The sequence below is a fragment of the Mercenaria mercenaria genome, unplaced genomic scaffold (genome assembly GCF_021730395.1).
Source record: "Mercenaria mercenaria strain notata unplaced genomic scaffold, MADL_Memer_1 contig_857, whole genome shotgun sequence".
NCBI lineage: Eukaryota > Metazoa > Mollusca > Bivalvia > Venerida > Veneridae > Mercenaria > Mercenaria mercenaria.
In genome coordinates, this window is record NW_026463766.1 from 20,001 (window position 1) to 33,097 (window position 13,097).

Here is a 13,097-nt window from a genome sequence, read left to right on the forward strand (position 1 = left end):
AATCATTTTCCGGACATGACCAGTTTCCGGACACGTGTAATATCCGCTTTATTTCGTTGATATTCATGCAATTGTTTCATCTAGATCATTTAGATATTTGTTCTTCATGTCTACAACAAACCACTATTTTATAAGGCTGTATAATGTTTGGGTTTTTGATGATAACTCACATGCGTTTACAGAACAACTTTCTGTCTTAACGGGGCATGAAGATAGCGTTGCGCATGCGCAGTAGTTCACACATGCCGAGGTATCAAGTGGGGAAGAAATAACCAAATTACATAATGGTTGTCTGCTGATAACATGTTCTTCTTTTAATTTCACGCTAAAAGTTACGTAAGATGCAGGGCTGTCTATTTTTGCACTAATTTTATTCTATATCTATTGGAATTATCAAGAATTAGTATAAGACGAAATTCGAGTTTTTTATAGTCAACCTCGGTTTGCTTTCGTAGCTGCTATTGAACGTCGGGTTATGTTTCATGTGTAATTTTGAAGAGATTAATGATAAAGAAAGGTGTAGAAATAGTTTAATTACTTATTTTGATATCAAATTAACAACAAAACACCGTCAAAATATTTGTCCGGATACTGGTTTACCTGACGGGAAAAATAACTTATTTTAGTGACCCCATTTGAGGCCCCATGGAACCCATATTTTACGTCACAACGCGATGCTTATTACAACACCGGATGTGGAAGGAGCTGAAGTTTGTGCAGTGTGGGCTTCATTTATGTCAAATATTTTTTTAGGGAATAATGGAGCCGAAATATGAAAATGTGTCCGGAAAATGGTTCCCAACCAGTATGCTTAGTGAGTAACAGAGAAGTTCAAAGAAACTAAAGTACCGGAAAGGAATTAAAATACGATCTGAAAACCGACACAAAGGTGAATCTATTCTCTCATTCCCCGAGCTGAAGAATTCGTTGGAGAATGTTTTTGTTTTCTCAAATTTTCAAAATGTCGGCGCCAGTGTAACAGTAGCAACCACAGCTGATAAGCTAATCAGGCTTCATTAATCTGGAAATTTCCTAATTTTCATGGGTCACTGCACTGAAAAAGTGTGAAACCGAACCAGCTCTCTTGCTACAAGATACCGATTGGCTAGGTGACCTAGAAACACATATACCAAACATAAGGATGTTCACTAAGGTTATCGACATAGAAAAACCCTCAGGTCTGCTTCTGAAGTTGCTTGCTGTGTCTTCCACCGGGCTATTGAAAACTGTTCAAAAACAGTTATGCGACTTTCTTGAGGGAGGTCAATTCAGTACCAAGCCATCAGAAAAAGATCTGTCCAGAACAGGCTATGCTCATGTAACAAATCTAGGATGCGAACACCATTTTGGTGATCTTGACTCGAACCAAAAAAGACGCCCTAACGCTTCCATGCATCATCATTCATCTATTCAACTCCTGAAAAGAAATAGAACTGATATGATAAAATGGATTGATAGCATGCCAGAAAAGGATAAAGAATCGCTAATGGCAAGTGCTAGGAAACGCGGTAAAGAACTGCGAAAGCAGCACCGAAGAAGTGAACAAAATGTGCAGACCGAAATACTGGAAATGATGGAGGCTGAACCGAAAAAGAAACGTCGAAAAACTGCTGTTGAAGTAAACCCGGAACAACCGTATGAGGATGTTTGTGTAAGTCTTCCAGAAGGTGACTTCAGAGTTAACGATTATGTCATAGTTGCATACCAAGATGCTTGGTATCCCGGAAAGTGACACATGTTACCAGTGTTTCAACTGCCACAGTCAGCTTCATGGCTCCATGCAAAAAGGAGGGCACATTCAGCTGGCCAGTCAGGAAAGATATTCAGGAAGTGAAGAAAGACTTTATAATCAGTATGGGTGATGTGCCTGAATGTAAGAACTCTGGTAGACAGTGGTACTTCGCAAACTATGCTGATATAAATGCAACATTTGAAGCTTTTGCTAAACAATTCTTTAATTAACTTTGTTTTTTTAGGAGTGATTTTAAAAAAACACTTTAGTGTACATATATCATGTGACAGTGTTAGAGTGGCAATGAATTATTTTATACTTGAATATGTTTTACATATGGTTATGAAATGATTGTCATTTTACAGATTTTTAATTGCAGTTTTTGCTTAATTTCTTAAAATATTTCATAATAATTTATTAAATAAATATAGTTAATTTTAACTGCTTTGCTTATTTACACATACAGAATAATAAAAGGTTTATATGCCAGGTCATATACAGATGGAATTGGTCAAAAATATCAGCCTATACTGGTTCAGTGCCTAAATCCGGACAGTGCTTAATTATTCGGACACCGTTTAAAAATGCTTTACGATCATGATTTTTTACTGAAATGAACAGGATCGACGCAAACGAAAACTTTGATGACCAGCTGTCAACAAAAGTGTACGAATGTAAGCTTTTGAAGAGAAAACTACCTTCAAATATCCGCACCGCATAAAGTTAACATTGTGTGTGTTGGGGGATGATGTCATACAGCGCGCGCCAATTATTTGAGGTGCGACGAGGTACTGATTAAATAAGAAAGATATTCTGCCTATTGCAGACGACTCTTTTTGTTTGCTGATCGAAACTGATGTAAAAGCATGTTTTAGAATTCTGTACTACCCTCAGTATTTATTTAAAAGATTTAACCAATTTCTGTTACATATCAATTAATACAATAGAGCAAAAATGCCAGCATTTTGCAGACAAGGGAAGCGATTCATTAGATAAAATCGGCGCAGTGTCATTATAATGATCCCCGTAGTTGTGTCAAAATGTATAACGACAGCGACAGAATCTACATGTAAGAAATAATAATTTTAAACATTAATTTTTGCTCAGATAAATTTTATTATATTATTGTAAGTTAGAAACTAGTCCATATGATCACGTGACGAACAGGTAATTAAATTTTATTCGGACGGAGATTTTTGTATATATTTACAGGACTGTATTTGACTGTTTTATTTTGAACGAAGTCATGTTTATTGTTATTTTTGGGTGCACATATTCGTTGCATTTTATACCCAAATAGTGTCCGAATATTTAAGCACTCTGAAGGTCAATTTTGACAGCTTTTACTGGCCCAATTCGGATGACATTTTTATGATGACATCAGCAATATACGATTTTGTTGTTTTGCAAAGTGATTTATAATGAACCTAAAATTATACAGTTAAAATTTTATGCACGTGTGGTTTCATAATGCAAAGTTACTGTCAAAAACCCACCAAAAGTGTCCGGATTTAGGCACTGGACCAGTATGAGCCAAGCTGAAAAAACAATTTCAGTATAAAAAAAAGATGTGTACCTGATCACTGTTCTTGTGGAATAGCAAGATAACCCCTTCATATATGGTTATGAAAACATCAAAAATAGCTTCTAGAGAAAAAATGCCATAAGTATACCAAGTTTCATAAAGATATCTTTAAAGATAAAAAAGTTGTGCAAGATTGAAGTATTCTGTTTAATCGCTCGGGTCCGCTACATCGCGATATTTTACTTTACTTTATATAGAGAAAAAATTCCAGAAGAAGTCGCTTTTCATGAAACTTCAATACTGCATAACTTTTTTATTTTTTAAGATATTTTGAAAATTTAAACAGTTCTGTGTTTGTTTATTCAAGCAGAATAAGATTAAAGTGTTATAACTGTGAAAATTCATGTTTGAAAAAACAGCTGTGGTTGCTAGTAACAGTACTGTATCCACTCTCACTCTAAATATAAAAATATTCAAAATGTCGCCGTTTAAAAATGCTACTCAGTATTGAATAAAGCATGTTTGTATCACAAATTAGAGTGGGCAGACCAATGCTCGGCGCATACCAACGCTCGGCGTATATCACATTTCTCTGGGAATTTCTTAATATATATTTAAAATATCAGCTCTTGTGAGTCTATTTTCGTTTGTTTACATCACGCGTAATTTTATCCAAGTGCGGTTCATTTCCGGTATGGTCACGTGGTCACAGTAGAGCAGACGATGCAAGGCTAAAAGCGGTTCAGTTTTGGGTTCTACTCTCATTAAAACAGATTTTCTGGTAAAACAGTATTAAAAAAGTAGCTTGCAGGCGGAATTATGGAGAAAAAAAGCATTTTTCTTTTTAAATATCTTATTTCTTTATACTAAAATAAACTAGATCTATTAATTAACCCTTATCATGGCATTTTATACGGACCCATTGTACTGCACTTTTCTGTAGCTTATGCTTTTCAAGTAATTGATATACTATGTGGATTAATTGCACTTTTGAAAAGATTTCGAAAAATAATGGAAATAAATCATCAAATATCATAAGTTATTGATTCTTGAAGTTAGACTCACAGAACTGTGATAAATTATCTTCAAATGAATTCCTTAAGATAATTGTTGTATTGAATGTGTTTATTCAATTTATAGATGCAGAATAGAGAGAAGGGTAATTTACGTACATGTTTATGTACTGAAAAAATAAGTTAATCAATACAACCTATGTCTTGTGTTAGATATGTCTTTTACTTCACTTTAATGCATAAATAGTTCAAAATTACAACCTGCAGATTAATATGCCGTACGCCGAGCGTTGGTATACTTCCGCATGAACCGCACGGGTTTTACTGGTACTATTTTTAGCTTCCGTCTATTACGTCACGGTGTGACTAGAAATATGTAAACAATATGATTGAATACTTACAGATTGTTTTACAAACTGACGATAAAAAATACGGTAAGTTAATGTAAAATCAGTTTTTAGATTTAAAATATGTAGTTTTTACGCCGAGCATTGGTCTGTCCACTCTATATCAGTGTAGTCACGTTACCGGCTGATTAGCTTCTGACGCAACAAAATTAACAGCTTACTTTGAATATTCTTTCGGGTCGCAGACAGCTTATTGTGCGGATATTGCGTTTCGCCTACTGATCTGACGGACGCTTATTAACATTAACGAAGACCGTGATATCCCGAATTTCATCGGGGTCGTCGCACGCCCATGGTCTAAACCGGAACTCCATATTTTTTTTTTTGGATAGTATGTGTTGTTTGGATACCCCCGTATGTTACCGTAGTGGGATTCGATCCCGATTTTTTAAGTACAATATTTTAAGTACATTTATCTCAAACTTCCGGCGATCTTGAAGAAATTGTCATATCCCGTCAAAAAAGAATTCTTTGGGTATACATTTTCACTCCGTTTGAGTCAAATTCGTAAAACTTTTACTTCGGTTGTGTTGAGGCGAGTGTGAAATTCCTCTATATTTAAGTTTCGATGTGTCGAAATTAGTAATTGTTGCCTTTATTAAGGCGTAGCCACGAGTTGCAATTATAAAATAATACAAAGTATGAAGAAACGCGTTTCGAATTCTTAGTACTCTGAAATGTATATAAATTGTACATGCCATGTCCACATATACATTTGTATGACGTTACAGCAACAAATTAAGTGAAAACTACCTGCATTATGTACTATTTGAAAGTCGCATTTCGAAGTAAAATGTTCGGTACCTTGAACGTCAAGATGGCGAACTTCAACTGTATATATACTTTAAAGGCGTCCTTCGGCGTTTATTCCCCGGGAGGAATTGAGTCGAATCAGATCACGTAACTCAAGTAAAACACTCTAACTCAGTGAACCGGACGTGGAGTTTAACAGCCTTGTTTACGGCGCTTGTTTACATTATCGACGGGGGTAAAACAACATTTCTACAAAAGTAGTGTAACTTCTTCATTCAAATAATATTTTATCATATGTTTATTTCGCTACGATGTTTCTTTGACATTGAAGTTGTACCTTCTCATTCCGCCATATTCTTCTCGCATTGTTCGCGGTCCTCCCGATTAGGAGGCGGTGTGCAATTTTGACCCGAGAACAATGTTCTTTGGCCATGTTCGTGTCATTAGGGCGATTCTATTTCGGGTCGGACGCCCAAGGACGCCCTAATACCCCTTGTGGGGTAACCCTACTTATTATTCCTGTCATTATTATTATACCAGATTATATAGCGCCCTTTCCATGATCAATTTCACGTTCAAAGGCGCTTTACATAGTTCAAATGCAGCCACACAGGGCGCATAATTCATCCTCTACTAGTACAGACACAGAGCGATCTGACCAGAGGGACAGAGTGAGACAAAGCCCCCATGACAGAGAGATCAGAAATCAGATACAGCCTAGCTCGTTGCGAATAGACAGCCTGGTTCTTTAACGTGCCCAGTTGGGTGGGAAACACTGAAAAGCGTTTCTGAAAATTCCCGAGTAGCTGCCGGGGATCGAACCTCCGGCCTCAGGATTGGAAGGCCAGTGTGCAAACCACTGAGCTATCCGTCCATCCATCATATGCATAGAATAAATGGGGAAATACCCTATTTGCATTACAAACACACGAGCATGCGTAATAGTTTATCGATTTCAATGTACAATAATTTTATAAAAATATTTAAGTAGGATTAATTTGATTCTTTATACAATCAAACATAAAAACATACCATTTCCTTTTCTGCAATGCAGAACAATATCAATACATATAATTGTCCTACATTAATTAATTGATAAACAAAAAAACATTACAAACACTAATTGATTAATAAAGCCTGACCTAGCTCCAAATTCTAGCTTATTTAAATATGAAACTTCACAAGATAGATTTATTTATTTTATTTTGTTGGGTTTAACGTCGCACCCAATCTGACTAAAGTACTTGATCTTCTAAACGAAGATCTGAGAACGACCCATTCACATTCGTCTTCTGTATATTTTGGATATCCAATATTGCTATTTTTATTTTCGCAAATCTATTTTTATTTGAACCAATCAGACAACTTGTTCGAATGTCAAAGAGTAAGAAAAATTTGCAGCCAGACCAAGGTTCGAACTCGGGACCTCTCGCTAATAGAGCAAGTGCCCTACCGACTGAGCTAACCGGCTATCTAACCTCCTACGACATAAGAATTGCAGATATCAAAAACCAAGGCTTTTTTAAGCTTGCAGAATGTTGTAAGTTAGCTTTTGATTGGCTAGTGGAAGGGTCGTCAGAACGAGGCTATCAATAGCTCGTGTTCAGATCCTAAGCGTAGCGTAATAGGATATGTACTTTAGTCAGATTGCGTCGCACCGACACAATTATAGGTCATATGGCGACTTTCCAGCTTTTATGGTGGAGGAAGACCCCAGGTGCCCCTCCGTGCATTAGGTAATTATCTTCAAGGTAAGGGAGTTAATTTAAATGGTTTCTCATCTTTGAATAGTAGGTGCAGTTTCCCGTATTTATCGTTTTTTATACTCAAAGATAAAGATACTCGACAGAACCTTGCATTAAACTCTTTTAATAAATTCAATAAGGGAAGATACTTTCATTTTGCACCGGAGGCTTTTTCGTATGCGTTGAATTTCCCAAAAATGAATGGATTTTATCCGTGTTTCCTATAACACCACTTTATAGATAACCTGTTTTGTTGTTTTGTTATTATCATTATGTTTTACCAAGATGTATAGCTAGTTATTGTAATTTACTGTAGATAGAACAGTCATGTTAAACATACTGAATGTTTTTCATACTTTGAATTCTATTTCTGTAACCTCAAATTAACGAAATTTATTCTTTCATGAATATCAAAGTTCAATTTTTTAAGGTGAGGATAGTGACTAAGTACCATCATCACCCCCATGTTTCTATTTGTCTACAACATTTCCGACCTCGGGCAAATTATTTCGATTATTGACCGGCAAGCCATTCAGTAAGTGCATATTTGATTCCACAACACTACGGCACTTTTAGCTTTTTATGTGCATTATGCAACACGCATTTGGCATTCATTGTGCAGCATTCCGCATGTAGCAATTAGCATTGATTATTTGACAATTGGTAATTGAATTCAGTATTTAGCCATTTAAAATTACGTAATTAGCATGGCAACCGGCTTCCTTAGAAGCTTAGTCTCATACCACAGGAACAAAACAATACATGTTTAACGGGATAAAAGGACAGATTGATACAGCTGTACTTTTAGACGTGTCCAAACTTATTGGTTTCTAAAACCACTTAATTGTGCGAGAACGACAACTGGGTGAGAATGTTTTCAAAAAAAGTTTGAATTTATGGTTTTGATTAAATTTTGACATATCTACTTAACTGCTCTGCCATTTCAACACAAAAATCTTGCAGAGGTTTTCTATCAGCAGTAGAAAGATGCAATCAAGTCTATATAAATGATACTCTAGATTTTTTTATTACAACCAAGCAATAATACAAATAATAACCTTATCAGAAACAAATACATGAGTTGTTTATGTACAAAGAACCTACTTGGCTGCAGTTCACACTAAAATATATATTTAATTGAGGCTTCCTATCTATATTTCAATTATAGTTTTTAATATGTTTATGATCAATTTTGCACTATCAAAGTATATGACGTTTGTACACACATAACTTTTGATATATGCTAGATCTAGCGCACAGTCTCTTTTTCACCAAAAAAATTGTTATTGTTAAAATCATTTGATTACAGTATACGGATAATCATACTCTTCTCTTTTCGATGAGAGGTTCATTGTAATTACAAAAAAAAAAAAAACTAAACTAATTTCTTTAACCTCATTTTTAATTTACATTAAGTGCATCCGTTCTTTTTATAGCCAACTGTCTCTCAGAGCACAGTATACCATTGAATTTAGTATACCAGTTTCAACAACTGCAACTTTCTTCCACCATTCAAGTTACTAGAGACAGCAATAAGTGATTTGTTCTTGGAAACACAGACTTTGTATGGATGCTTCATATCTAACTTGTACGATGATAGGACCCGACCTGTTGGAGAGATCTGTACAACGGTATGTGTTTGATTACTGCAAACTAGGATACAGTTGGATGGACCTACTGCTACACCCCATGGTTCCTTGATCTGGTCGTCCTTGACAACAACTCTAGTGTTGCTCTTGATGTCATATATGTAGACAGTATGCTCGTCTCTATCGGTGAGAACCACTTTGTCACTGTTTCTCATATATGTACACGCACTAGTGTCTACAGGATATTTCTTGTTAGGAAAGTTGATACTGAAATCTTTCTCTTCTCCTGACAGAGACACAATACGAACATGTCTTGTATCATCTTGAGTTCCAACAACAAAGTGTCTCTCATCTTTCAGACATATAGACTCATACTTTGTCTGAAATTTACATGTCCTATTTAAAGTTATTTCATTAGATTTACTGACACGTAGAAAGTCTATATTGATACCTGTTATCGCCACTTCCTCCTCAGAAACAGCAACTACACATTGTGGTTTATAAGATAACTGAAATGATCCTACTTTCTCAAGCTTCTCATTGTAAATCAAACATTTCTTGTTTTTATTATCCACGGTAACCAGTCTACCATCCGGCAGGAAATCCAGCCCTGAGTATAACGGTTCCTCGACATCATCTCCAGTCTGCTTCCGATCAATGGAAGTAATAGTCGTTAATTTAACAATCGGATCTACAGTTGTTATAGGTTTTACAGCTTCAGGTACGGAGTATTTTAATGTCAGTTGTCCTGGAACGTAGTAAGAAATCGGAAGTGGTATCAGTCTCAATGTTTCATCAAAATCAAAAGACACGGTCACGGTCTCTAACCTTTGACATTCCTTGTCAACGTTGCTGCTAAGTTCATCGACTTGCCTCTTCATTTTATGTTCCAATATAAACTGTTGTGATGGCGTCCCGTTTTGATGAACGTTATCAATTGTTGCAATAGATTTTGTTGCATCAGCAATATGTATCTCACTATTTGATCGTTTCCTTGTCAGTTTATTGAGTGTTTCTGTCTTAAATGAATCAGCATCCTTAGCAACGGAAATTTCCAAATCGTCAAACATTTTTATTACATTATCTCGCATTCGTCTAATTTTCAAAGACAATTCTTTGACATCTTGATTCAGTTGTTCTTCTGATGACTTGGAATTTTCTATGACCTTTTCAGCTTTCTCTTTTACTTCCTGCAACTTGACCTTTAATTCGGAACGTGTCGATAGAGATCTTCCGGCAATATTCTGTATTTCTACGACACTGTGGCATTTTCGGTGAGCTACAATAGCACAGGTACTGCAGCAGAGCTGATTCTCATCTTCACAGAAGAATTCTAAAACTTTTTGATGTTCATCACATTGGTCTAATCCCTTCATATCAAACGCAGCTTGTTTCGTTTTCACCTCTTTTGCATTCACTAACTTGTGATTTCTCAAGAACGCGTGCGTTGTATGTACGCTTGAACATTCTGTACACTGAAACTCGTCACATGTTGAACAAAACGCATCAGCTACTGTTTGTTTATCCTTACTTGAACACGGTTGACATAATATTTGCTCTGTTCGTCCAGGAACTGCATTATCGGAGCTGTTATTTTCCATATTCCCACTCCCCTTTTCCGCCATTTTGAATCGTATGATAGTAATCTGTTTACATACACCACATTTATGCTGTACGATACTAGTATGTTTAAACTTGTCTTCTCATATATTTGATTTAAGATAAAACCACTAGGGCCTAGAATGCGGAAGTAAATTGTGGTTGTAGGTGTACACAGTTTATAATATATTATAATTGCATTTTACTTTTTTTCCATTTATTGAAAAAGAAAAATGCTGAAAATTATCATTTATGATACTTCAGAAAACATCACAAATGAAAATAAATAAGAGAGCACAGTTTCGCCGATATAGGTTATTAAGACTAAACATTATCAAAGTTCAATGAAATATTTTGCCGACTAAAATCAGATATAAGTTATTTTTCAAATTCTTTGTGTTTATGACCTACTTGACAGCTAGGTATTTCTACAACACTTCTGCTGATTCACTTTATTACTCTAACGGGCTACAATTAAACCTGCCTCAGCGGTCACCTGCATTAAGCAGCCATTCGTCTTCACAATATCTGGCCGTTTTATGAAAACTTGTTGGTTAATTCAAAGTTCACATTACAGATTCCACACAACTTCAAAGTATACACTACATATTTCACAACTCTAATTTCGCACTACAAAGTTCACATACAGAGTTCAAACGTCAGGGTTCACACTTTAGAGTTCATACATACTATAGTACAATATTTCTAACAGTCCATACCAGAAAGTTTACACTTCAAACTTTACGTCGCAGTTCGCACTTCATACTTCGCATTTCATATTTCATACTTCACGATTTGATAGCAGCTGTGAAATAATGTAATGTGAAATAATGATATTACAGCATGAAATATTCTTTCATTTTGAATCCTTACCCTGCTAAATTTCTATAATGTACGTGTCCATCTTTCAATTTAGACGGTACCGTTATCTGTTAAAAGAGATTATTTATCATTACTGGAGACCAAATATAGAAAATAAGTAGTTAAAGCTTAAAACGGCCGCAACATTTGTATATATTGTACAAACGATAACTATGAAGAATGCAGTGTGAAGTGTGAACTAGGAGGTGAGAAGTGTGAAAAGTGAAGTATGAACTTTGAAATTGTGAACAGTGAACTTTAAACTAAAAGAAATGAACTGTGAAGCAGGAAGTATAAAATATGAAGTACGAATTGCAAAGTTAGAAGTAAAAACTGTCAAGTCTTCATTGCATTATTTTTACTTGAATTATCTCGTTTCTATCTATCTATCTTCCGTTGACATCAAACCCCTTGCGGGAACGTAGACGTTTTGCGCGTCAAAATCAAAAAGAGAAAGAATGTAGTGATAAAAATTTCGAGTGGAAGAAAGTAAAAATAACTTTGGTGATATAAAAAGGTTAAAACTTGAGTTTGCAGGATAACTAGGGCGAGGCATGTTCAAGGCTGCAAAATGCAGCACTGAACTGCTCTAGGGTAGGGAGGTGGGCGACACTGGGGTGGGGGGAGGAAGTTGGTTCCAATGGTACACTGTTCTTTGAAAATAAGAAAACTTGTAATAGTCAGTGGTTGCAGTAATTAACCTATAACTTAGGGAATGGCCATAGCGGACACATCGGGTCATTGGGGTCAGATAAACTACGATTGGGATAGCAACCAGATCATGATAAATCTTATAGAAGAGTGATAACCTAGAATCTATACGCCTTAAATCCAGTCGACGAAGGTTTAGGGAATGTAGCATATCTGTTACACTGGAAGTACGGCCGTAGTCGGTCTTGATCCAACGGGCGGCTCTCCTTTGGACGCTTTCAATTTGGTCAATTTGAGTTTGGGTGTGGGGCGACCATACCTCGTAGGCATATTCGAGCTAGGGTCGGACTAGAGTCTGGTAAGCAATGGTCTTAATGGGTTGGGATTTGACCTTAATATTTCTTCGTAAGAACCCTAGGGTTTGGTTAGCTTTCTTGGTTGACCTGTTTATGTGATTGTCCCATGATGGGTCATTTGAGAGATCCACGCCTAGATATTTAGCTGAGCTGAATGATTAAAGTTGGACTCCATGTAGGTAATACTGGGTAGGGATAGGATGTTTCCTGCTTGTGGCGTGGATTACATGACACTTGGAGGGGTTGAACTCCATATCCCAATCCAACTTTCTAGAAGTTTTAGGTCATTTTGGAGAGTGACAGATTAGTCTGCAGATGACAAAGTTAGATATATTGCCGTGTCATCTGCAAACAGACGGACTTTGGAACTGACGTTTTGTGGGAGGTCATTTATGTAAGCTAGAAAGAGCAGGGGACCAAGTACAGACCCCTGCGAGACATCTGATTATACTGGGATGGCATCAGCGGTAGTGCCATTTAGGACTACTGATTGGATCCTATTATCTAAGAAGCCTTTGACCCATCTTAGTGTGCTACCTTTGACTCCATATTCGTGCATTTTTAGAAGAACTCTCTCATGGCTAACCTTGTCGAAAGCCTTACTACAATCAAGTAGTATAATGATAGGAAAGGTAAACTTTTTTATTTTATTTTAATTTTAAAAAAAGCCCTATCTGCTTTTCGTCATGATTAATAAACGATGCGAAAGTACTGCACTGAATTTTTACACCTGCCCTAAAGCAACTCATGCACACTACTAGGAGGTGGAAATGCCAGTTTTGCTCTACCGAATATTTATATACCAATAAGTTTTATTAATTTTTTGAGAAGTTATTAGAACATCAGATTTCTTCTTTGATAAAAGT

The 13,097-nt window shown here is 36.1% G+C and overlaps 1 protein-coding gene across 1 annotated transcript; it reads right to left on the reverse strand.

The window, feature by feature from the left end:
• Positions 1-8,646: 8,646 nt before the first annotated feature.
• Positions 8,647-10,389, reverse strand: LOC128554901 (uncharacterized). Its single transcript, XM_053536237.1, has one exon. The coding sequence runs from the start codon at positions 10,387-10,389 to the stop codon at positions 8,647-8,649; it is 1,743 nt and encodes a 580-aa protein (XP_053392212.1).
• Positions 10,390-13,097: the final 2,708 nt, after the last annotated feature.

Bases quoted from the DNA above. Each gene is read 5' to 3' on its own strand.
- LOC128554901 (XM_053536237.1), bottom strand. From the start codon at position 10,389: ATGGCGGAAAAGGGGAGTGGGAATATGGAAAATAACAGCTCCGATAAT.